The sequence below is a fragment of the Coregonus lavaretus genome (assembly GCF_964263955.1).
Source record: "Coregonus lavaretus genome assembly, chromosome: 38".
Classification (NCBI taxonomy): domain Eukaryota; kingdom Metazoa; phylum Chordata; class Actinopteri; order Salmoniformes; family Salmonidae; genus Coregonus; species Coregonus lavaretus.
In genome coordinates, this window is record NC_140025.1 from 24,486,225 (window position 1) to 24,509,992 (window position 23,768).

General features: G+C 42.6%; 1 protein-coding gene across 1 annotated transcript in view; it reads left to right on the plus strand.

Annotated features, from left to right (window-relative positions):
* Positions 1-3,337: 3,337 nt before the first annotated feature.
* LOC311112052 (catenin alpha-2) overlaps positions 3,338-23,768 on the plus strand; it is a gene marked incomplete at its 5' end in the record, with an annotated part of 151,874 nt that continues 131,443 nt past the window's right edge. The window contains one exon of the mRNA XM_084155029.1: positions 3,338-3,370. Within this exon, the coding sequence (XP_084011155.1) occupies positions 3,338-3,370 (33 nt within the window). The remainder of the gene's footprint in view (positions 3,371-23,768) is intronic.

Genomic DNA, 23,768 nt, shown 5'->3' on the forward strand with positions numbered 1-23,768 from the left:
TTGTCCCATCGCACTCTAGCGACTCCGTGTGGCGGGCCGGGCGCCTGCAAGCTGACTCAGTCGCCAGTTGTACAGTGTTTCCTCCAACACATTGGTGTGAGCAGTGTGTCAAGAAGCAGTGCAGGGTTGTGTTTCGGAGGACGCATGGTTCTGGACCTTTGCCTCTCCTGAGTCCATACGGGAGTTGCAGCAATGGGACAAGAGGATATCACGAAAAAGGGGTAAAAGGATGCAAAAAAAAAGTTGGTCACTATAGAGAATAAGATGTCATTTGGCACTTAGCCTGGGTTCAGCTCTTAGCCTGGGTTCAGCTCAGTGGGACCTTTCAATATTCAAGCAAACATTTCCTCAGGTGTAATTTAGCTGTACAGCAGCATCAGATACCATATTGAAAAACAAATAATGAACACTCCAACAAGACTAAAGTGGTATATCTAGCCAAGGACGAACACAACAATATGTAGGCCTGTAATATGGGGAACGTCACATCGAGGGCTATAAGGGCCACCATTATCTCCCATATCTAGCATTGTATAACGGAGTGGATGTAGTATTGTAACAGCTCTTTAATAAAGTGGATGAGAAATGTGAAATGCTCCCATAGTGACATAATGAGGATATGGTGTTCACATCCAAGACAGGTCTAACCATTCATGTAAATGATCATCCTTACCACTGATTGGCATGTCCAGTATCTACACTACCCTCCATATTATTATTATACTGCTTATTTGCTAGGCTAGGAGGTGAGAGCATGTACAAATGTAGGATCTTAATTTGAGCCAGTTTGCTACAGCAGGAAAATAATCCTGCAGCAACAGGACATTTGAATTATTATGGGGATTCTAATTAATGGACATTTCTGTAGGGGTTGATACATGTTTAATTAAGTCAAGTTTGACATTACAAACTTTAGAAGCCTTTGTAAATCTCGAATACACTACACGTTTGCATTTATTGCCGTGCAGGAAAATTCTCAGCAACAAAAGAGTGATCAAATAAAGATCCTACATCTGTAGATGTTAGGTTGTTCTCTCTTCCCACCAATATAATGAGGTTAACACACTCCACTGTAGTGCGGAATTGGAAGGGGGTTGCTATGGCAACCGGGCAATTAATTTGGTATGCTCTGCTATTGCTTTGACTGGAGTATCATCGGCGTCTCTGTACAATCTGTTGATTCGGATCTTTGATGGGCTCGCTAACTAAGGTATTGCGGTAGGAGACGGCTTCTAATGAACCGAACCGTCAGTCTAGCCAGCAAATTGCACATGGTTGTAACTGAATTAATATTGAATGCAGCAAACAGTGTTTGTTAAAGGGTGTTTGTTTAAACCCACCTTCTTACATCCCCATATGTTCATGGATTCAAGGATTCCCCTACATACTGCATACCCAATTTATCTCTCCCCCTCGCTCTCTTTTTATCATCTGTTTGTCTCCCCCTCTTTCTTGCATTCACTCTCCTTCATTTTTGACATCTATTTATCTCTCGTTCTCTTCGTCTCCCTTTCTTTTCATCTTTCTTCCCCTCTCCCTCTCTCTTCTCCTCTCCATCCATCCATCCCTCCCCTTCTTTTCTTTGATGGTGATGGTGATGGTGATGGCACCCCATGTTGGAACGGACTGCCTGTCTGAGAAGAGGTTAAGAAGTGTAGTTGCGGGTGATCCCTGACCCCTGATCTCTAACCCTGGCCTATAGGAATCAGCCGCCTCATCGCCCACCCTAATCACCCTATTAAATCATCCCAAAATAATTCATAACACGACATTAATGATAGCATCTTTATGCCATATTTAATGGCAGCCCCGACGCAAAGGTTATCTCCGCTTTCATCATCATAGGCCTCCAAATGGGACCCCATACGCTCCAAAGGGGTCACTGCAAAAATGAAAGGGAGTCTACTAAGGTAATTACGAGAATGCTTTGGAATATCAATGTGTCAGCTTCAGCATTAGTTACGCTCGCTGTAGCCCATAGACAATAAATGTTTTTTGGGGGACCGTTTATCCTTCTCGCTGGCAGTGATTCTCCTTTGATTCCATCAGGCGGTAATGGATTTTATATCTCTGATAGGCAATCTGTTTTATACTTATTAACTGCTCGCAGCTTGAGGCAGCCAACCGCCCGGCCCGGCGATCCCAAGTCCATTTCCCAGGCCCCATAGGGAATGCTGCCTGTCGCCTACCCCCTGTTTGCCCCCCTCCGTCACCCTCCTCGTCGATCCCTGAGACAATAGATGGAATCTCACCTACGTTACTGCAGCGCCGTGTTGCTTGAAATGTCTGCCATCAATGCCTTTAGTCTGCCATCAATATTTAATGGCCATCACTTGATTGTTGTGTTTTTTGAGAGATGGAAAGAGAGAATATGAAAGACAGAGAAAAGAAAGAAAAGAGAAAGTGAAAGACAGGGAGAATGAGAGAGAGAGAGAGAGAGAGAGAGAGAGAGAGAGAGAGAGAGAGAGAGAGAGAGAGAGAGAGAGAGAGAGAGAGAGATGTTATTGTCATTTAGCGTGAGGTGACACTTGACTGCAACCAGCTGTGGGCTGTGTGTCTGAGAGGGCCTGGGGGAAGAGGGGGAAGAAGGAAGGGCCAGCAGCCTAGCTGCCACTAACACCACATAAATTGTTAATTGTTCTCCATCAAGCTAGAATTTTGTATTTTTTGTCCCTCATTCACTAACAACAATGGCCGTCATTTGTTGAGACCTAAAAACCCTTGAGAAAGAAGCTGGATTAAAGCTGGCGTTCATAGTGTTTGGCTGGTGTTACCGACCCAGTCCAAGTGGCCTAGTTAGCATGTACAGAAACCCACCTAGTTACAATTGCTTGTGCACCTCCAAAGCCTACAGTACTTCACCTGCTAACTTGGTGTCATGCTTTATGGAATTTCTCAGAAATGGTTCCGCAGTTTCTCCCTGCAAGTCGTCTTCATCTGATGTCTGTCACCACTCCATCTTATTTGCTCAATACATTCCTCAATCTGTGTGTATTGTAGTACCCTCAAGTTATTATTTTATCCAGCTCTGTTGCTTTCTCTTACATCTTTAACGTCCAAAGGCACTTATAAGAAACCCCAGGCAGAGAGTATTCCAGGAATTATTCCCCTCCTCTCCTCCCTTTTAACTAAAGTACAAACCTTTGTACTCCCATTCCCTCCTGTAGTGTATTACAAGCATAATGCACTTTTTGATGTGAGCGTTTGTGTGTGTGATGATGAATTAGTAGTGTTACACAGGTAACACTGAGGTAACACTGTGTCTCTGTGTTCCCCTCTCTCTCTACAGACTGGCAGGAAAGAGAAAGGAGACCCACTAAACTCTGCCATCGACAAGATGACCAAGAAGACCAGGGATCTGCGCAGACAGGTGGGTCACAATGTCCAAAGCTGAATTTGATGGACGCTATGTTTGCACCAAAGAATTTGGCCAATGTGGTTCCAAATGAATCCTGACATGATTAGTTATAGATGCCATATTTGCACTAAAATGGCAATCTTATAGGGACAGTCTGGCCAACTCTGTTCCAACCAAAACCGGACATGACTGGCTAAAGACGCCGTTTTTGCAATCCAAGGTCATCGTAACATGAACAGATTGGCCAACTAAGTTCCAACTGAAACCTGACTTAATTGGCTATATTTGCCATTTTTGCACTCCAATGCAATTTATATGGACAGTGTGGCCAACTTGGCTTCAACCAACACCTGACTTGATTGGCTATAATAGACACACCATATTTTCACTGAAAGGCAATCATACTATACATGGAGAGAGTTTGGCCAACTTTGCTCCAATCCAATTCTGACATGACTGTTTATATAAGCGCCATCTTTGAGCTTTTGACACTCATTCTGAATAAACTATGATGGAGCCAACATGTCTTCCTGTTATCATGTTGGCCAAACCCGCCATAATACCTGATTCTGGGTCTGCACTTGCACATTGCACTGACTGACACTCCATCCTGCATAGACTGCTTTTCAGATAGTCAATATGACATGCAGTCTCTCTTCACAAACACAGAGCTAAAGAGCCGAATGTGTTTCTGTCATTCAAATCTATCGACCGATCTTTACACGTATACACTTGATTTCATGAATCCCGGAGAGCATAGAGGCTGAAAGCTCGAAGCTATTACTTTCTCCCAAATTGCAATGCTCCTCTCCATTAGTGGCCCAAAAGGAGGCACTTCATGTAGTGTTACATCTTGTTATAGGAATCAAAAGTAAAATTGGTTTTATTTGGGAAGGCAATCTCATTTTGCCTCCCTATTCTCTCTACCCATGAAAATATATATATATATATATATATATATTTTTTTTTGTACCGTATAATTCATAGAAAAATGCAGGTAAACTATGATCTGGTGAATGGTATTCACGGCATCCCAAAAGCTATTCATTCACTTTTATCAAGAGGTGTATTTCACAGCTCTATTGCACAGTATTTAGCCACAAAACAAGTGTTACTCTTATGGTATATCTTTAAAATGTCAATGACCTACAGTACCACAGCTATTGATAACTTAAATATTGATCTAATAACCAATTAACTGAAAACACAGATTGATCAACTCCGATTGAACACGGTCTCCACCCTAGGTACAGGAAGTCTTTATGGGTCTGATCCCCCAATGTACTATATAGTCAGACATAGAGGAAACAGAGAGGAGACATAGAGGAGACAGAGGGGAGACAGAGTGGAGACAGAGGGGAGTAAGAGGGGAGACATAGAGGAGACAGAGGGGAGACATAGAGGAGACAGAGGGGAGACAGAGTGGAGACAGAGGGGAGACAGAGGGGAGAAAGAGGGGAGACATAGAGGAGACAGAGGGGAGACAGAGTGGAGACAGAGGGGAGAAAGAGGGGAGACATAGAGGAGACGGGGAGTGCAAGACGGGAGCAGACAGGCAGGAATTACACGGCGGGTCTGATATAGTAATTATGTCACAACAGTCCCAGAGGGGGCAATTCAATGGTGCTAAGAGACACTAGTCATTCCAGGAGGGAGGAGAACTGAGCAAAGAGGCTTTGTCTGTGAAGTGACTTTGTTTGTGGGTGTGTGCGTGTGTGTGCCATACTCCCTTGTGTATGCCAGCCATCTCATGTTAGAACGCAGAAACACACACAACGGATGACACCTTTGTGTCATTGTGAAGACGGGAGACGACAGTGAGAGAATGAGTACAATGACAGTGACAGCTGTCAGGAATACACACTGTGTGTGCAATTCTAGTGTTTAACATAATTTTTGAATGACTACCTCATCTCTGTACCCCACACATACAATTATTTGTGAGGTCCCTCAGTCGAGCAGTTAATTGCAAACAGATTCAACCACAAAGAGCAGGGAGGATTTCTAGTGCCTCGCAAAGAAGGGCACCTATTGTTAGACGGGTAAAAAATCAAAATAAACTTACATTGAATATCCCTTTGAGCACATTGTTATTAAATACACTTTGGATGGTGTATCAATGCACTCAGTCACAACAAAAGATACAGTTGTCCTTCCTAGCTCAGTTGCTGGAGAGGAAGGAAACTGCTCAGGGATTTCACGTTGAGGCCAATGGTGACTAGGCAACAGTTACAGAGTTTAATGGCTGTGATAGGAGAAAACTGAGGATGAATCAACAACATTGTAGTTACTCCACAATACTAATCTAATTGACAGAGTGAAAAGAAGGAAGCCTGTACAGAATAAAAATACTCCAAAACATGCATCCTGTTTGTAACAAGGCACTAAAGTAATACTGCAAAAAATGTGGCAAAGCAATTCACTTTTTGCCCTGAATACAAATACAAATGTTTGGGACAAATCCAATACAACACATTATTGAGTGCCACTCTTCACATTTTCAAGCATAGTAGTGGCTGCATCATGTTATGGGTATGCTTTTAACCATTAAGGACTGGGGAGTTTTTCAGGATAAAAAATAAACGGAATGGAGCTAAGCACAGGAAAAATCCTAGAGGAACACTTGGTTCAGTCTGCTTTCCACCAGACACTTGGAGATGAATTCACCTTTCAGCAGGACAATAACCTAAAACAGAAGGCCAAATCTGCACTGGAGTTGCTTACCAAGAAGACATTGAATCTTCCTGAGTGGCAGAGTTACAGTTTTGACTTAAATCTACTTGAAAATCTATGGCAAGACCTGAAAATGGTTGTCTTACAATGGTCACCAACCAATTTGACAGAGCTCAAAGAATTTTGAAAATAATAATGAGATATTTCTGTATTTAAATGTTCAATACATTTGCAAAATTGTCTAAAAACATGTTTTCACTTTGTCATTATGGGGTATAGTGTGTAAAAAAAAAGATTCAGACTGTAACACAACAAAATGTGGAATAAGTAAAGGGGTATGAATACTTTTTGAGAGCACAGCAGGTAGATGTGAAGCATGAACCTATGGTATACAGATGTAGGATCTTAATTTGACTTATAATCAAAATAATCATGCAGCAACAGGATCTGAACGTTTAGTCCATTATGCTGCTTGATCAGGGTTAGGCTATTAGCTGGTCAAAATAAAGCTACATAAAAAGTGGAATACTGTTAATATAACTGTGTGCAAGTGCTTCTTTTCCATTAAGTTATTAGGGATGTGCATGGTTATTGGAATATCTGAATGGACGTTAGTATTCAGATATGTGGGTGAGTATGCATTTTTGCAAGTATTCAAATTATAGGCCTGAAAATTGAAATATTCATGTGACAATGTTACATACAAGGATATACCATGACATTTCAATTTATTAATTTAATAAAACAAACTTTTCAATGTAGTTTTTATGACGTGCATGTGCACCTAGTAAAAACATTGGTAGCCTACCGATAGCCTGCACATGTTTAACTAGTGGTTTATGTTGGCCAATAAAAGTGGCAGAGAGGCTCAATGTGTAGCAAGTGGAGTGAGAGTTCACTAATGCAATGCAAGAATTAGCGAAATTAGAAGGAGTGGGCTACAACGAGCAACCAACAGGTAGGCTGTTGTTTTATCTGAATGGGTTTGGCTCAATTAGCCTAGCTATATCTGGCTAACTTAGCTAGCTAACTAGCTAGCTTATCTAGGCTACTCCAGTCAAGACATGCCCTGTTAAGGTTATATGGGATGATAAATAACGTTGTGGCTGCTACAAGTTAGCTAGTCTTGGCTGTAGCCGAGTTGCCTTGGCGTCTCTCTCCCTCCGTCTGCTCGCTACACAACCCTTATAACTCCTGCAGCTGCAGTAATAGAGCAATAGAGCACCAACCTATCCCTCTCGCAGCAGTGCTCAGGTAAAAATGTTACATACAAAATAAACACATGTATTTCGAATATCCGGATATCAATGTATGATACTATTCGAATAGTGAAACTATTTCAAACACCCATCCCTAGAATGTGTGTAAATCACCAAGCTCATCTGCATTTTCTGCGGCGCAGGAAAATTCTCAGCAACAAAAGAGTGATCCAATTAAGATCCTACACCTGTATGTGTAAGATACAGTACACCCAACCACATATCAGATATAAATATGTAGGTCTACAGATAGTCATTTCATTGTCTACCTGTTTCAAATCAGTTTCTCTGAGTGCAGAACACATAAAGTCGAACATATGGTATACTTGTAATACACACCCACACATACAGAATATCATATATAAACATGTAGGCCCAGAGAATCATTTTACAGACAGCTCCTTATATGGCCCTTATACACACACATACATGCACATGTGTCCATGATCATGCACACACACACACACACACACACACACACACACACACACACACACACACATACACACACACACACACACACACACACACACACACACACACACACACACACACACACACACACACACACACACACACACACACACACTCCCACTCAAACACATACACACTCATACACAGACACGCACTCACCATCTCAACTTGCCCTCATCACACACATGTATAAATAGAACTTTTGATTGCCTACTCAAGATCGGGGGCAAGTTAAATGTTGACTAAATCAAAAGTGTGTGCAAACAACCCATAAAGCAACCCGCCCAGGTAAAAAATTACAGCCTGTTTGCTTTTCACCGCACTCAGCGTTAATCACAAGGACCTAGGATTTTCCATAGATGTAAATCACCTGTGTATCCCTCTGCCACCTTTGCTGCCAGTGTATGCACACGGTGAGCCACCAGCCAATCCCACTTGTCGACCACCACAATGTGCCACTCAGTTCCGCTAGGCAATGTGCATGTCCCAAATGGCACCCTATTCACTACATAGCGAACTACTTTTAACCAGGTTCCAAAGGGAATAGGCTGCCATTTGGAATGCAAGCAAGCACTCACTGCAGGGGCCTAGTAACGTAATTAGAAAACGCCTTTTATAATCCTGTGCACTCCTTGGCGCGGGGTTGTAAATATCGCAGCGGCTGTGACACGGTTTGCATCGGGCACTCAATCGTACATCACACCCCCTCGTTTTCCCTCCCTCTCTCTCTGCCTTGTTCAACTTTTTACCCATGCCTCCCCCTGTACCGAGTGTGCGCCCCATCCTTGGGTGTGCTTTTGTGGCCTTGTTACTCCACCAATATTGGGAAAGCAGTAAACTCTCTCCGACACGTGTATTATAATTATAGATGTTAGACCCCCCCCCCCATCATACACACACACCCCAAAAAATATGTCGGTTTACAGATTTGCAAGGCCATGCACTTTTTAATCCTCTTAAGATATTTATTTCATTATCTATCGCGGTATTAAACCGAGGCGAGATGTTTATTGCGTGACTCCTCACGTTTTATGGTTCAGTAAAGTGGTTTAAAGGAAATGAAAAGTGTTTAATAGTCCTGATTTACTCATGCGAGGGAGTCTGCCACAATTTCATTTTCGACCTGGTAGTTCTGAGCCATCACTTCTAATTCATTCAGGAACAACTCTCAACAACTCTGAAATGGTTTCAGTGTTACAAGGCTGATCGCACCTAGTGTCAATGTGCTGGGAAATATTGTACTGATCCCCTATCAGACCTGGCCTCACCTGAGTTTGAATCCAAACTGTAAACATTACAGAGAGAATATGAAAATGCAGTGTCTTATTAGCCTTTGAGTTGGGGATCTGAAAGATATAAGACACTAATAACAAAGCAATCAATCAATGTACAGTAAAAAACCAGTGTCCCACTTTAAATGAACTACAACGTATAAAGGCTTTATATATAATACATTCAGTCTTCACATACACTACTCAAATCATCTATAAGATGATTTCTTACTCTATAAAGGAGAATTGTACTATTGAAGTTGATCTAATTGACCATAAACAATAATTGTTCATGACATTCCAATAAACTGAGACTTTACATGCAGCAGTGCCAAAGCACATGTTGTGTAATAATGAAGTATGCCAAATGGCAACCTATTCACTTTTTACTTAAATGTTTCTTTTGACCAGGGCTCATAGGGCTCTGATCAAAAATGTGTGCACTATATAGGGAATATAGTGCCATTTGGGATAGACAAATATTTTTCCCCTCATGTTTTTCTTCTTCTTCTGCTCCACTTGGACTCTTCATCTGTTACACAAGTACCCTCACTCCTCCTCCGATATATTTTTTTCTCCTTGACAGTATGTCTATCTGTCAGAGTTCTGGGAAAACGACTCATTGCCCCAGTTAATCAGAGATGTGTCATCAAATGTCACTGGGTTTGTAAATTAGATCGAATGATGGTGATGGTGATGAGACATCCATGCGTGGTGAAAGCCTACTCTCTGGCAGCATCCCAAATGGCACCATATTCTCTATATAGTGCACTACTTTTGACCAGAGTGCTATGGGTCGCTCCTATGTCAGGAATATGGTGCCATTTGGAACGCAGCCCCTGTCTGTTTGTGGAGACTTGTGGGATGAGTCACTCTGGTTAATGACAACACATAAGGAAGTCTGGTCCTAATTATTCACTAATTATTGGATTATTATTAAAAACAAGGTGGCTGTCTGTCTTGGCTGCTGCATGAAACATAAAAGTACAGTGCACTTGTTGCTCTTGCAGTCGCTCAGTCTCTCTCTCTCTCTCTCTCTCTCTCTCTCCCTCTCTCTCTCTCTCTCTCTCCCTCTCTCTCTCTCTCTCTCTCTCTCTCTCTCTCTTACACACACGCATGTCAAACACATATACACGCACACACACACCTCATATCTAACATCTAACTGTTGGCAACTACCACCTACCTCTGTGAGAGAAATATGGCAGCCGCATCTGCAAATTAGAAGGCAAGTGATGTGTTAATACCAGAATGCTTTGACCCCTCCACTCGTATTGATTAAATGTGGAAGCTCCCCCGCGTTGCAAGGTTGGGTTTTGCTTCCAACAGATTGGAAGGAATGAAGGGATGCTATCGACGATAGGTGTTAATTGATGTAGCGTAAGATAACATTTGTATGTACAGATACAGATGTATGAACTTCCATTGGACATCAAAGCAGACTTAGTTTTACTTACCTAGCTACAGTACATGTTAGTTAGATCATGTGAAATTAGATCGTGATCCGTCCATGAAGGACAACTCTTGGTATACAGTATCTTTGAATGAGACAACGAGAGACGTTGATCACTATTAAATTATTCCTCTCGCTAGTAGGGAGGTGATTGATATCCGCATTTTCCTCCGTATCCTTTTCATTTACTAAGAAATAGTGCATTTTCTCATTCAGAAAAATGCATTCGCTGCAATACTGTAGCTTTTAAATCATAATCCTTGCTTCTTTTATAATTTAACTCTGTACAGCTCCACACAAACACACCAAAAAAGACACATACACACCTACCGCAAAACACACACACGGACACACACAAGGCTTGTTCTTTCCTCATGAGTTGCCCTGTTCCGTTCATAAGTCTCTCAGTGGCATTGCTCTTAACACCTTGACGCCACTCGTTTTGCCTTCTGTTGAGCGGGACAGGTTACCCAGCCTGCCAGCCTGCAAGGTGGTTCTGCATATAGGCAATAGGGCATTAGCAGGCCAGAATGAATAAGCAGGGCCCTGCCTGCTTTCTGCTAGCCTAAAAACTGCTAGAGAGAGACTGCCTGGCCATTGTTCTTGTTTACAGGCTAATGCTTTCACTGTTTCCTACAGTAAGAGACTGAGAGGCTGAGAGTAGCACAGGCGAGGAAAACTACTAATGTATGAGTTGATTGATTAAGGTTTCATCCCAAATGTCCTGCATCTCCCTATTCACTATTTAGTGTACTTCTTTTGACCAGGGCACAATAGGGAATAGAGTTAATATAAATCTAGCTGGTTTTTTAATGCATCTGCAGGACAGAATGGCAGCATCTCGTAAACTCAAGGGTTGGGGTGTATGTATCTTTGTTAACAACAGCTGGTGTGTGATTTCTAATATTAAGGAAGTCTCGAGGTTCTGCTCACCTGAGTTAGAATGATAAGCTGTAGACCACACTATTTACCAAGAGAGCTTTCATCTATATATAAGTCAACAAGAAAATGCTCATCCAGAGGCAGCACTCCTAGTGGCCGTTGAGTTTAATGCAGGAAAATTGAAATCCGTTTTACCTAATTTATACCAGCATGTACCTGTGCAAAAAAAAAAAAAAAAAAACTCTAGATCACCTTTACTCCACACACAAAGATGCATACAAAACTCTCCCTTGCCCTCCATTTGGCAAATATGACCACTATCCTCCTGATTCCTGCTTACAAGCAAAAACTTAAACAGGAAGTACCAGTGACACGCTCAATTCGGAAGTGGTTCGATGAAGCGGATGCTAAGCTACAGGCCTGCTTTTCTAGCACAAACTGGAATATGTTCCGGGATTCATCCGATGGCATTGAGGAGTTTACCACATCAGTCACCGGCTTCATTAATAAGTGCATCGATAACGTCATCCCAACAGTGACTCTGCGTACATGTCCCACACAGACAATATCTGTGTGGCGCTAAAGGCAAGAGCTGCCGCTTTCAAGGAGTGGGACACTAACCCGGACGCGTATAAAAAATCCCACTATGCCCTCTGACCAACCATCAAACAGGCAAAGTGTCAATACAGGACGAAGATTGAATCCTACTACACTGGCTCTGACGCTCGTCGGATGTGGCAGGGCTTGCAAACTATCACAGATTACAAAAGGAAACCCAGCCCCGAGCTGCCCAGTAACACTAACCTACCAGACGAGCTAAATGCCGTCTTCAAGGCAAGCAACACTGAACCGTGCGTGAGAGGACCAGCTGTTCCGGATGACTGGGTGATCACACTCTCCAAAGCTGATGTGAGTAAGACCTTTAAACAGGTTAACATTCACAAGACCGCATACGGATTACCAGGTTGCCTACTCAGAGCATGCGCTGACCAGCTGACAAGTGGCAATTTCAACCTATCCCTGACCCAGTCTGTAATACCTCAAGCAGACCACCATAGTCCCTGTGCCCAAGAACACCAAGGTAACCTGTCTAAATAACTATTGCCCCATAGCACTTACATCTGTAGCCATTAAATTATTTGAAAGGCTGGTCATGGATCACATCAACACCATCATCCCAGACACCCTGGACCCACTCCAAATCGCATACCGCCCTAACAGATCCACAAATGATGCAATCTCTATTGCACTCCACACTTGACTACAGCTCAGCGTTCAACACCATAGTGCACTCGAAGCTCATCACTAAGCTAAGATCCCTGGGACTGAATACCTCCCTCTGCAACTGGATCCTGGACTTCCTGACGGGCCGCCCCAAGGTGGTGAGGGTAGGCAACAACACATCCGCCATGCTGACACTCAACACGGGTGCCCCTCAGGGGTACGTGCTTAGTCCCCTCCTGTACTCCCTGTTCACTACTCCAACACCATCTTTAAGTTTGCCGACGACCCGACAGTGTTAGGCCTGATCACTGACGACGATGAGACAGCCTATAGGGAGGAGGTCAGAGACCTGGCAGTGTGGACTACAGAAAACGGAGGGCCGAGCACGGGTCGAGAGCGTCAAGTTCTTCGGTGTCCACAACACTAAAGATCTATCATGGTCCAAACACACAAACACAGTTGCGAAGACGGCACAACAATGCCTCTTCCCCCCCAGGAGGCTGACATTTTTTTGCATGGGCCCTAAGATCCTCAAAAAGTTCTACAGTTGCACCACCGAGAGCATCTTGACTGGCTGCATCACCGCTTGGTATGGCAACTGACACCACCTGGTATAGGACATCTATACCAGGCGGTGTCAGTGGAAGGCCCAAAAAATAGTAAAAGACTCCAGCCACCCAAGCCACAAACTGTTCTCTCTGCTAGTGCATGGCAAGCAGTACCAATGCACCAAGTCTGGAACCAACAGAACCCTGGACAGTTTCTACCCCCAAGCCATAAGTCTCTTCTAAACAGGACATACAAATAGCTAATCAAATGGCTACCTGCATTGACCCTTTCTTGCACTAACTCTCTTGAAATTGACTCTATGCACACACAATGGACTCTACCCACACGCTCACACATACTTAAACCGGCACCCCAACACACACATGCACACACCACACACACACACACTACATAACATAATAATAACAATAATATGCCATTTTGTGGACGCTTTTATCCAACTTACAGTCAACATGCACACACAAGCATACGCAAGCATACTGACGCCACACACACACTTTCACACTCACCACATACGCTGCTGCTACTGTCTATTATATATCCTGTTGCCTAGTCACTTTACTCCTCCCTACAGTGCCTTCGGAAAGTATTCAGACCCCTTGACTTTTTTCACATTGTGTTACGTTACAGCCTTATTCTAAAATGGATTAAATAAAAACAATTCCTCAGCAATTTACACACAATACCCCATAATGACAATGCAAAAGCAGATTTCTAGAAATGTTTGCACATTTATTAAAAATAAAAAACATATACCTTATTTACATAAGTATTCAGACCCTTTGCTATGAGACTCGAAATTGAGCTCAGTTGCATCCTGTTTCCATTGATCATCCTTGAGATGTTTCTACAACTTGATTGGAGTCCACCTGTGGTAAATTAAATTGATTGGACATGATTTGGAAAGGCACACACCTGTCTATGTAAGGTCCCATGTCAGAGCAAAAACCAAGCCATGAGGTCGAAGGAATTGTCCGTAGAGCTCCGAGACAGGATTGTGTCGAGGCACAGATCTGGGGAAGGTTACCAAAATATTTATGCAGCATTGAAGGTCCCGAAGAACACAGTGGCTTCCATCATTCTCTGAATGTCCTTGAGTGGCCCAGCCAGAGCCGGACTTGAACCCGATCGATCATCTCTGGAGAGACCAGAAAATAGCTGTGCAGCAACTCTCCCCATCCAACCTGACAGAGCTTGAGAGGCTCTGCAGAGAAGTATGGGAGAAACTCCCCAAATACAGGTGTGCCAAGCTTGTAGCGTCATACCCAAGAAGACTCGATGCTGTAATCGCTGCCAAAGGTGCTTCAACAATGTACTGAGTAAAGAGTCTGAATACTTATGTAAATGTGATATTGAAGTTATTTATTTTTAATAAATTAGCAACATTTTATAAAAACCTGTTTTTGCTTTGTCATTATGGATAAGTGTGTGTAGATTAATGAGGGGGGAAAAAAAACAATTTAATCAATTTTAGAATAAGGCTGTATTTGTAACAAAATGTGGAAAAAGTCAAGGGGTCTGAATACTTTCTGAAGGCACTGTATATGTACAGTACATAGCTACCTCAATTACCTCGTACTCCTGCACATCGACTCGGTACTGGTACTTCCAGTATATAGCCATGTGAATTTTACTCATTATTTGTATTTGTTTTTTACCGTGTATTTATTCCTTGTGTGACTATTTAAAATTTTTATGAAATCTTTAACTCTGCATTGTTGGAAAAGGACCCGTAAGTAAGTATTTCAGTGTTAGTCTACACCTGTTGTCTACAAAGCATGTGACAAATAAAATGTGCTTTGATTTGATTTGATAGGTCTGAAGCCAGAGGTGGTCATTCACCGTCACACAAGGAGGCCCCCACTATTAGCCAGATAATGATCATTCTGTGCAACGTTTAGACAGGCCCACTAGGCTAAAGGTGGACCAGCCCATCTGGCATTTGCCGAACTGCCCTATTGCCAGTCCCTTTCTGTGACTAGCAATAATGCCATGGTACTGCCGGCAGCTGGTTTAAGGCCAAAGGGATGAAACAAAGTGAGAGAGAATATCGGTGAAAGAGAACAAAAGAGAGGGGTGAAGAGAGAGGCTGAATCTGAAACTGTAAAAATAGCATACCAGATGTTCCAAAAGTTGATTAATAGTCCTAATTGGGGAAAGAGAACGGCTGATTGTGCGCTGAGCTAATATATTCAAACGTCTCGCCTTGCCGAAATTACTGTTCCCCTGATAGCCAGCTACTGCAACAGGCTGCATTCCCATTTACAGCCTATTCCCTACATAGTGCCCTACGTTTGACCAGGGCCTATAGGGCTCAGGTCAAAAGTAGTGCACTATAAATGGAAAAGGGTGGCTGGAGACGTGCCATGTGTTCCTAGCCTTGTCATCCTGTATGTTATGAATGCCTGTTGTCAAGTTACTTCTTCACCAGGGCTCGCTCCCACTCTTGATTGATGGCTGATCGCAGGGCTCCCCCGTGGCAGCAGCGCAACAAATGCTACAGTACCCGTTCATTATAATGGTTATTTTCTGGATTAATTCTGCTGTTTGTTTATAGTGCACGGAAATTGGAATCAGAGGAACAACTGTTTTGTATCGAGACAGATGGCTCGTTGATTAGCCATACGAGACATGCAAAATCACTGTCGTCTATAAACTAAAGTGCATGTGTTATTTTTTTCTATACATTCTACAGTAGATCAATGTATGTGTTGATCTTGCATGTTATCGGCTGGTAACAAGCACAAAATTATGCTAGCAGTAATTTTGTTAATGTTTAACTTCCGACAGAAAACAATTAGCACGAAAATACGATTCAAGTCCATAATATAATATATATGTTTAACTTACATAATGCATAGTGACAGGTCACAGAATCTAGCAGACTGAAAATGACAATGGCCACCACACTGCAGTCAGCGTGACAGGTATGGTGTCAAACGGTCAGTCGTTAACACTGTCAGCAGTCGTTTTGCCCTCCACTGACTTTCCCCCCACCACTCGCTGGGGCTCCATCGCTACCTGATAACCCCGTGGCCTTACCACGGGGACCCGGGCCTGCCATCAGAAATGACTGATAAGAAAGGGAAGGAGGAGGGAGGCTGATAGACAAGCTCACGACACCCTTAAAGGCCCAATACAGCTTTTTATTATATAAATATCAAATCATTTCTGGGTAACAGTTAAGAACACTACATCACCAAAAGTATGTGGACACCCCTTCAAATTAATGGATTTGGCTATTTCAGCCACACCCGTTGCTGACAGGTGTATAAAATTGAGCACACAGTCATGCAATCTCCATAGACAAACATTGGCAGTAGAATGGTCTTACTGAAGAGCTCGGTGACTTTCAACATGGCATGACAATAGGATGCCACCTTTCCAACAAGTCAGTTTGTAAAAGTTCTGCTCTTCTAGAGCTGCCCCGGTCAACTGTAAGTGTTGTTAATGTGAAGTGGAAATGTCTAGGAGCAACAACGGCTCAGCTGCGAAGTGGTAGGGCACACAAGCTCACAGAACGGGACCGCTGAGTGCTGAAGCGCGTAAAAATGGTCTGTCCTCGGTTTCAACACTCACTACCGAGTTCCAAACAGCCTCTGGAAGCAACCTCAGCACAATCACTGTTTATTGGGAACTTCATGAAACGGGTTCCCATTGCTGAGCAGCCGCACACAAGCCTAAGCGCACAATATGCAATGCCAAGCGTTGGCTGGAGTGGTGTAAAGCAGTACGCTGGACAAATCTGGGTTTGGCAGATGCCAGGAGAACGCTACATGCCCGAATGCATAGTGCCAACTGTAAAGTTTGGTGTAGGAGGAATAATGGTCTGGGGCTGTTTTTCATGGTTCGGTCTACATTTTACATTTACGTAATTTAGCAGACGCTCTTATCCAGAGTGACTTACAGTTAGTGAATACATATTTTTTTTATAATGGCCCCCTGTGGGAATCGAACACACAACCCTGGCGTTGCAAACGCCATGCTCTATCAACTGAGCTACATCCCTGCCGGCCATTCCTTCCCCTACCCTGGGCCAATTGTGTGCCGCCCATGAGTCTCCCGGTCGCGGCCGGCGGCAACAGAGATTCGAACCAGGATCTCTAGTGGCACAGTTAGCACTGCGATGCAGTGCCTTAGACCACTGCGCCACTCAGGAGTACCTAGGCCCCTTAGTTCAAGTGAAGGGAAATCTGAACGCTACAGCATACAATGACATTCTAGACGATTCTTTGCTTCAAACATTGGGGCAACAGTTTGGGGAAGGCCCTTTCCTGTTTCAGCATGACAATATCCCTGTGCACAAAGCGAGGTCCATACAGAAATGGTTTGTCGAGATCGGTGTGGAAGAACTTGTCTGGCCTGCATAGAGCCCTGACCACAACCCAATTGAACACCTTTGGGATGAATTGGAATGCCGACCACGAGCCAATCCTAATCGCACAACATCAGTTCCCGACCTCACTAATGCTCTTGTGGCTGAATGGAAGCAAGTCCCCGTAGCAATGTTCCAACAGCTAGTGGAAAGCCTTCCCAGAAGAGTGGAGGCTGTAGCAAAGGGGGGACCAACTCCATATTGATGCCCATTATTTTGGAATGAGATGTTCGACGAGCAGGTGTCCACATACTTTTGGTCATGTTGTGTACCCTAGCAAAAAACTATTTCTCAAGCAAGAATTTTGCTAGGACTGTCTGGGAGTGGTCTGAGTGGGGAGGGGAAAACTGAAAATGTACTGTTATTGGCAGAGAGATTTAGAACTCTCTTTTTATTGGTCTGTTTACCAGTTTACCGCATGATGATGTCACCATGGAAAGCCGAAACTTCCACCCATGAAAACCTGCTGTGTAGATTATATTTTCTACTAGCACCTATTAGGAAATAACACTGATCACATTTTTTCACACTTGTACAGTGTTAGTTTCATCAGCTGTTGTACAATATGATGTAAAACATAGGAAAAACAGATTTTTTATTGCACTGGGCCTTTAATATCAGCACTCATTATGGACTGCTGGAAATTACATCTCCAGCCATCATCTACTGTCATGTACCTTGCTGGTCCACATGCTGTATGTATGATCAGCCATGCTGCACCTATCTAGTCTACATCAGCTGGGCCCAAGCCATTAACTGATATGGTGTTATTACACATCCTGCAGATATGTTTGGGTGAATAGGACTATTGGTGAATTCAGGCCCAGTGTAGCTGCTATAGTAACTAGCCAGTGGGTCAATTTACCATAAACACCTTTCTAGAAAGACTGCAGAGGCAGACACATTCGAACCAAGGCTTTCCAGTGTCCTCATTGGGTGGTTATCTTCAAGCCCACACTTTTTTTTTATTGCCACACTTTTTACCTTGGGCTGTTAATCTTCTCTATTTGTACAAATTATGCCACTTGTCTTACAAGGAGCTAAAATGACAATGTATGCTGATGATTGCACACTCTACAAATCAGCACCTACAGCCAGTGAGCTCACTGAGACTCAAGGAGTTACAGTCAATGTCAGAATGGGTAATTAACAATAAATAGATCTTAAATACATCTAAAAGCTAAAGGATTGGATTTGGTTCAAATCATCTTAGACCTACAGTAAACCTCAACTAGAGTTATGCATTTGAACAAGTTGAAGAAGTTGAACTCCTAGGAGTAACATTGGATGGCCAGTTATCATGATCAAGTCATATTGACAAAGTTGCTGTGAAGATGGGGAGAGGTAGGTCTGTTATAAAAAGATGTTCTGCGTTTTTCAGTTGTTCAGGCTCTGATTCTTTCCCATCTTTATTACTGTCCGGTAATATGGCCAGGTGCAGCAAGGAAAGACATGCATGATAGTATTTCATGGTTGAGGAGAAATTGACTACTTCTCTTCTTTTTAAGAAACAGTTGTGTGTTGAGAAGACCTAATCACTTGTATAATCTATTTGCCTACACTTCAAACAGACATACATACCCCACCAGACACGCCACTATGGGTTTATTCACAGTACCCAAATCAAAAACAGATGGAATCCATCGCTCAGTTATGTACTGTATAGAGCCATGTCATCATGGAATGCTCTTCCACCAGGTCCCTTCTCCTCAGGAATGATTCATGCTTATTCAGAGCCATATCCCTGTAATGCTTAGCGAAGATCTCATGTCAAGTGTTATTTAAGTTTTGTGGTTGCAGGTTCACCTGCCTCATCTAAAGCCTATTATTTTGAGGTGTTGACTCCCGAGTGGCGCATTGGTCTAAGGCACTGCATCGCAGTGCTAGCTGTGCCACTAGAGATCATGGTTAGAGTCCAGGCTTTGTCGCAGCCGGCTGTGACCGGGAGACCCATGAACGGTGCACAATTGGTACAGCGTCGTCCAAGGTAGGGGAGGGTTTCGCCGGCAGGGATGTGGGTTCGTTTCCCACGGGGGGCCAGCATGATTCTTTTTTTTTTCTTTTTTTTTTATAAATATAAATAAAACAAACAAAAAAGCATGTATGCATTCACTAACTGTAAGTCGCTCTGGATAAGAGTGTCTGCTAAATGACTAAAATGTAAATGTAATGTAAAATGTGTTGCTATAGGCCAGCAAGTGCTAACAGTCGGTATCTAAATAATGTGTGTGAAATGACTGATAGTGTATGTGATGTAGACAGAGAGGTCTACTTTCTTGGGGACCTTAATAAATACTGGTTTTCATCAAATTTTCTGCTCAAGATGAAGCTTCTCACTGAAACCAGTGCCTATAATCTGGTTCAGGTTATTAATCAACCTACCAGGCTGTTTACAAACACTACAGGAACAAGATCATTCACATGTATTGATCACATTTTTAGTAATACTATAGAATTTGTTCTAAAACTGTATCCGTACCAATTGGATGCAGTGATCACAATATTGTGGCCATATCCAGGAGAGCCAAAGTTCCAAAAGCTGGACCTAAAATAGTATATAAGAGTTCCCACAACAATACAAAGGATTTTGCTGTGACTCTTATGTGGATGAAGCCAAAGTCATTCCGCTACCAAAGAGTGGTAGAGCAGACTTTACTGGTTCTAACAGCAGACCTATCAGCTTGCTGCCAGCTCTTAGCAAACTGTTGAAAAAAATATGTTTGACCACATACAGTGCTATTTAATAATAATGCCATTTAGCAGACGCTGTTATCCAAAACGACTTACAGTCATGCATGCATACATTTTTGTGTATGGGTGGTCCCGGGGATCGAACTCACTACCCTGGCTTTACAAGCACCGTGCTCTACCAGCTGAGCTACAGAGGACCACAGAGGACCATTTCTCCATAAATAAATTAACAGCATGCTTATAGAGTAGGGCACTCAACATGATTGGTTGAAAGGAATTGATAATAAGAAGATTGTGGGAGCTGTACTGTTAGATTTCAGTGCAGCCTTTGATATTATTGACCATAACCTGTTGTTGAGAAAATGTACACTACTGGTCAAAAGTTATAGAACACCTACTCATTCAAGGGTTTTTCTTTATTGTGACTATTTTCAATTTTTTTATTTTAGCAGACGCTCTTATCCAGAGCAACTTACATGAGCAATCATGGTTAAGTGCCTTGCTTAAGGGCACATCGACAGATTTTTCACCTAGTCGGCTTGGGGATTAGAACCAGCGACATTCCGGTTGCTGGCACAATGCTCTTACCCACTAAGCTACCTGCCGCCCGTAAAATAATAGTGAAGACGTCAAAACTATGAAATAACACATATGGAATCATGTAGTAACCAAAAAAGTGTTAAACAAAGAGTGTGCAAAGCTGTCATCAAGGCAAAGGGTGGCTTTTTGAAGAATCTCAAATATAACATTAATTTTGATTTGTTTAACACTTTTTTGGTTACTACATGATTCCATATGTGTTATTTCATAGTTTTGATGTCTTCACTATTATTCTACAATATTGAAAATAGTAAATATAAAGAAAAAAACTTGAATGAGTAGGTGTTCTGATACTTTTGACCAGTAGTGTATGTGTTATGGCTTTTCGATCGCTTGGATTCAGAGCTATCTACAGTGTCTTGCAAAAGTATTCTTCCCCCTTGGCAGTTTTTCTATTTTGTTGCATTACAACCTGTAATTTAAATGGATTTCTATTTGCATTTCCTGTAATGGACATACACAAAATACTCCAAATTGGTGACGTGAAATGAAAAAAAAAAAACTTTTTTCAAAAAATTCTAAAAAATAAATAACGGAATAGTGGTGTGTGCAGGAAGAATGGCGCCGGAGAAGATGGCTGCCGTTTTACAGCCCTCTAACCAATTGTACTATTATGTGTGTTTTTCCGCATTATTTGTAATTTATTTTGTACATAATGTTTCTGCCATTGTCTCTTATAACCCAAAAGAGCTTCTGGATGTCAGGACAGCGATTACTCACCTCGTATTGGACGAATACGTTTTCTTTAACAAGGCGGCCGCGAAGGATATCCTACATACACCCGACAAGGCCCAAATCCCCATCATTCGCATGAGGAAGAGACAGAGATCTCGTGGACGTAGGTCGGGGTGCCTTGTAAGGATCCGACGGCGAGCGAGTAAACTGCCGCTCCCATCAATCCTATTAGCCAATCTTCAATCATTGGAAAATAAATTGGATGACCGGTTATCCTACCAACGGGACATTAAAAACGGTAATATCTTATGTTTCACCGAGTCGTGGCTGAACGACGACATGGATAACATACAGCTAGCGGGCTATACGCTACATCGGCAGGATAGAACGGCTGACTCCGGTAAGACAAGGGGTGGCGGTCTGTGTATATTTGTAAACAACAGCTGGTGCACAAAATCAAATACTAAAGAAGTCTCAAGGTTTTGCTCGCCTGAGGTAGAGTATCTTATGATAAGCTGTAGACCACACTATTTACCAAGAGAGTTTTCATCTATATTTTTCATAGCTGTCTATTTACCACCACAAACCAATGCTGGCATTAAGATTGCACTGAATGAGCTGTATAAGGCCATAAGTCAACAGGAAAACGCTCATCCAGAGGCAGCGCTCCTAGTGGCCGGGGACTTTAATGCAGGGAAGCTTAAATCCGTTCTACCTAATTTCTACCAGCATGTTAAATGTGCAACCAGAGGAAAAAAAACTCTAGACCACCTTTACTCCACACACAGAGACGCATACAAAGCTCTCCCTCGCCCTCCATTTGGCAAATCTGACCATAACTCTATCCTCCTGATTCCTGCTTTTAAGCAAAAACTAAAGCAGGAAGCACCAGTGACTCGGTTAATAAAAAAGTGGTCAGATGACGCAGATGCTAAGCTACAGGACTGTTTTGCTAGCACAGAATGGAACATGTTCTGGGATTCTTCAGATAGGGGAATCAAATGATACAAACCCCCCAAAAAATATATTTTAATTCTAGGTTGTAAGGCATCAAAATAGGAAAAATGCCAAGGGGGGTGAATACTTTCGCAAGCCACTGTATCTAATATAACTCAGAGGGTTTTCTTTAATGGAAGCTTCTCTAATGTCAAACTTGTAAAGTGTAGTGCACCGCGGGGCAGCTCTCTAGGCCCTCTACTCTTTTCTATTTTTACTAATGACCTGCCACATGTGTTAAACAAAGCGTGTGTATCCATGTATGCTGATGATTCAACCATATACTCGTCAGCAACCACAGCTAACGAAGTCACTGAAACCCTTAACAAAGAGTTGCAATCAGTTTGGGAATAGGAGGCCAGTAATAAATTGGTCCTGAACATCTTTAAAACTAAGAGCATTTTATTTGGTACAAATCATTCTCTACGTTCTAGACCTCAGCTGAATCTGGTAATGAATGGTGTGGCCGTTGAACACGTTGAGGAGACTAAATTACTTGGTGTTACCTTAGCTTTTAAACTGTCATGGTCAAAACATATAGACGAATGGTTATAAAGATGGGGAGAGGTCTGTCCATAATAAAGAGATGCTCTGCTTTTTTGACACCATACTCCACAAAGCAAGTCCTGCAGGCTCTAGTTGTATCTTATCTTGATTATTGTCCAGTTATAAGGTCAAGTGCTGCAAAGAAAGACCTAGTCAAGCTGCAGCTGTCCCAGAACAGAGTGGCACGTCTTGCTCTTCATTGTAATTATAGGGCTAATATTAATACTATGCATGCCAGTCTCTCAGCTAAGAGTTGAGGAAAGACTGACCACCACGTTTTTATGAGAAACAGTAATGTATTCGAAATTACAAATTGTTTGCATAGTTAACTTACACACAGCACTGACACACACACTTACCCCACCAGACATGCGTGCATGTGTGTGTGAGAGAGAGTGTGTGTGTGTCTCTTCAATGCGATGCAGAATGTTTGACTAATCAGTGTTATGTAAGAGAGGTCTTTTCACAGTCCCCAGTACCAGAACAAATTCAAGGACACATACAGTATTATACAGATCATTTTACAGAGTATTATACAGCCATGAGTGCATGGAACTGTCAGGGGTGCTGAAGGTGGGTGTGGTGCTGGAATCAAGCGCAGGACGCAGAAGCTAAGTCCAAAAGACTTTAGTGAGTTATTCACGTAGTACACGAGAACAATAAGCCCGGAGGCAAAATAAAGGTGCACACAGGCGTCAAACAAAAGGCGCACTAACATGTG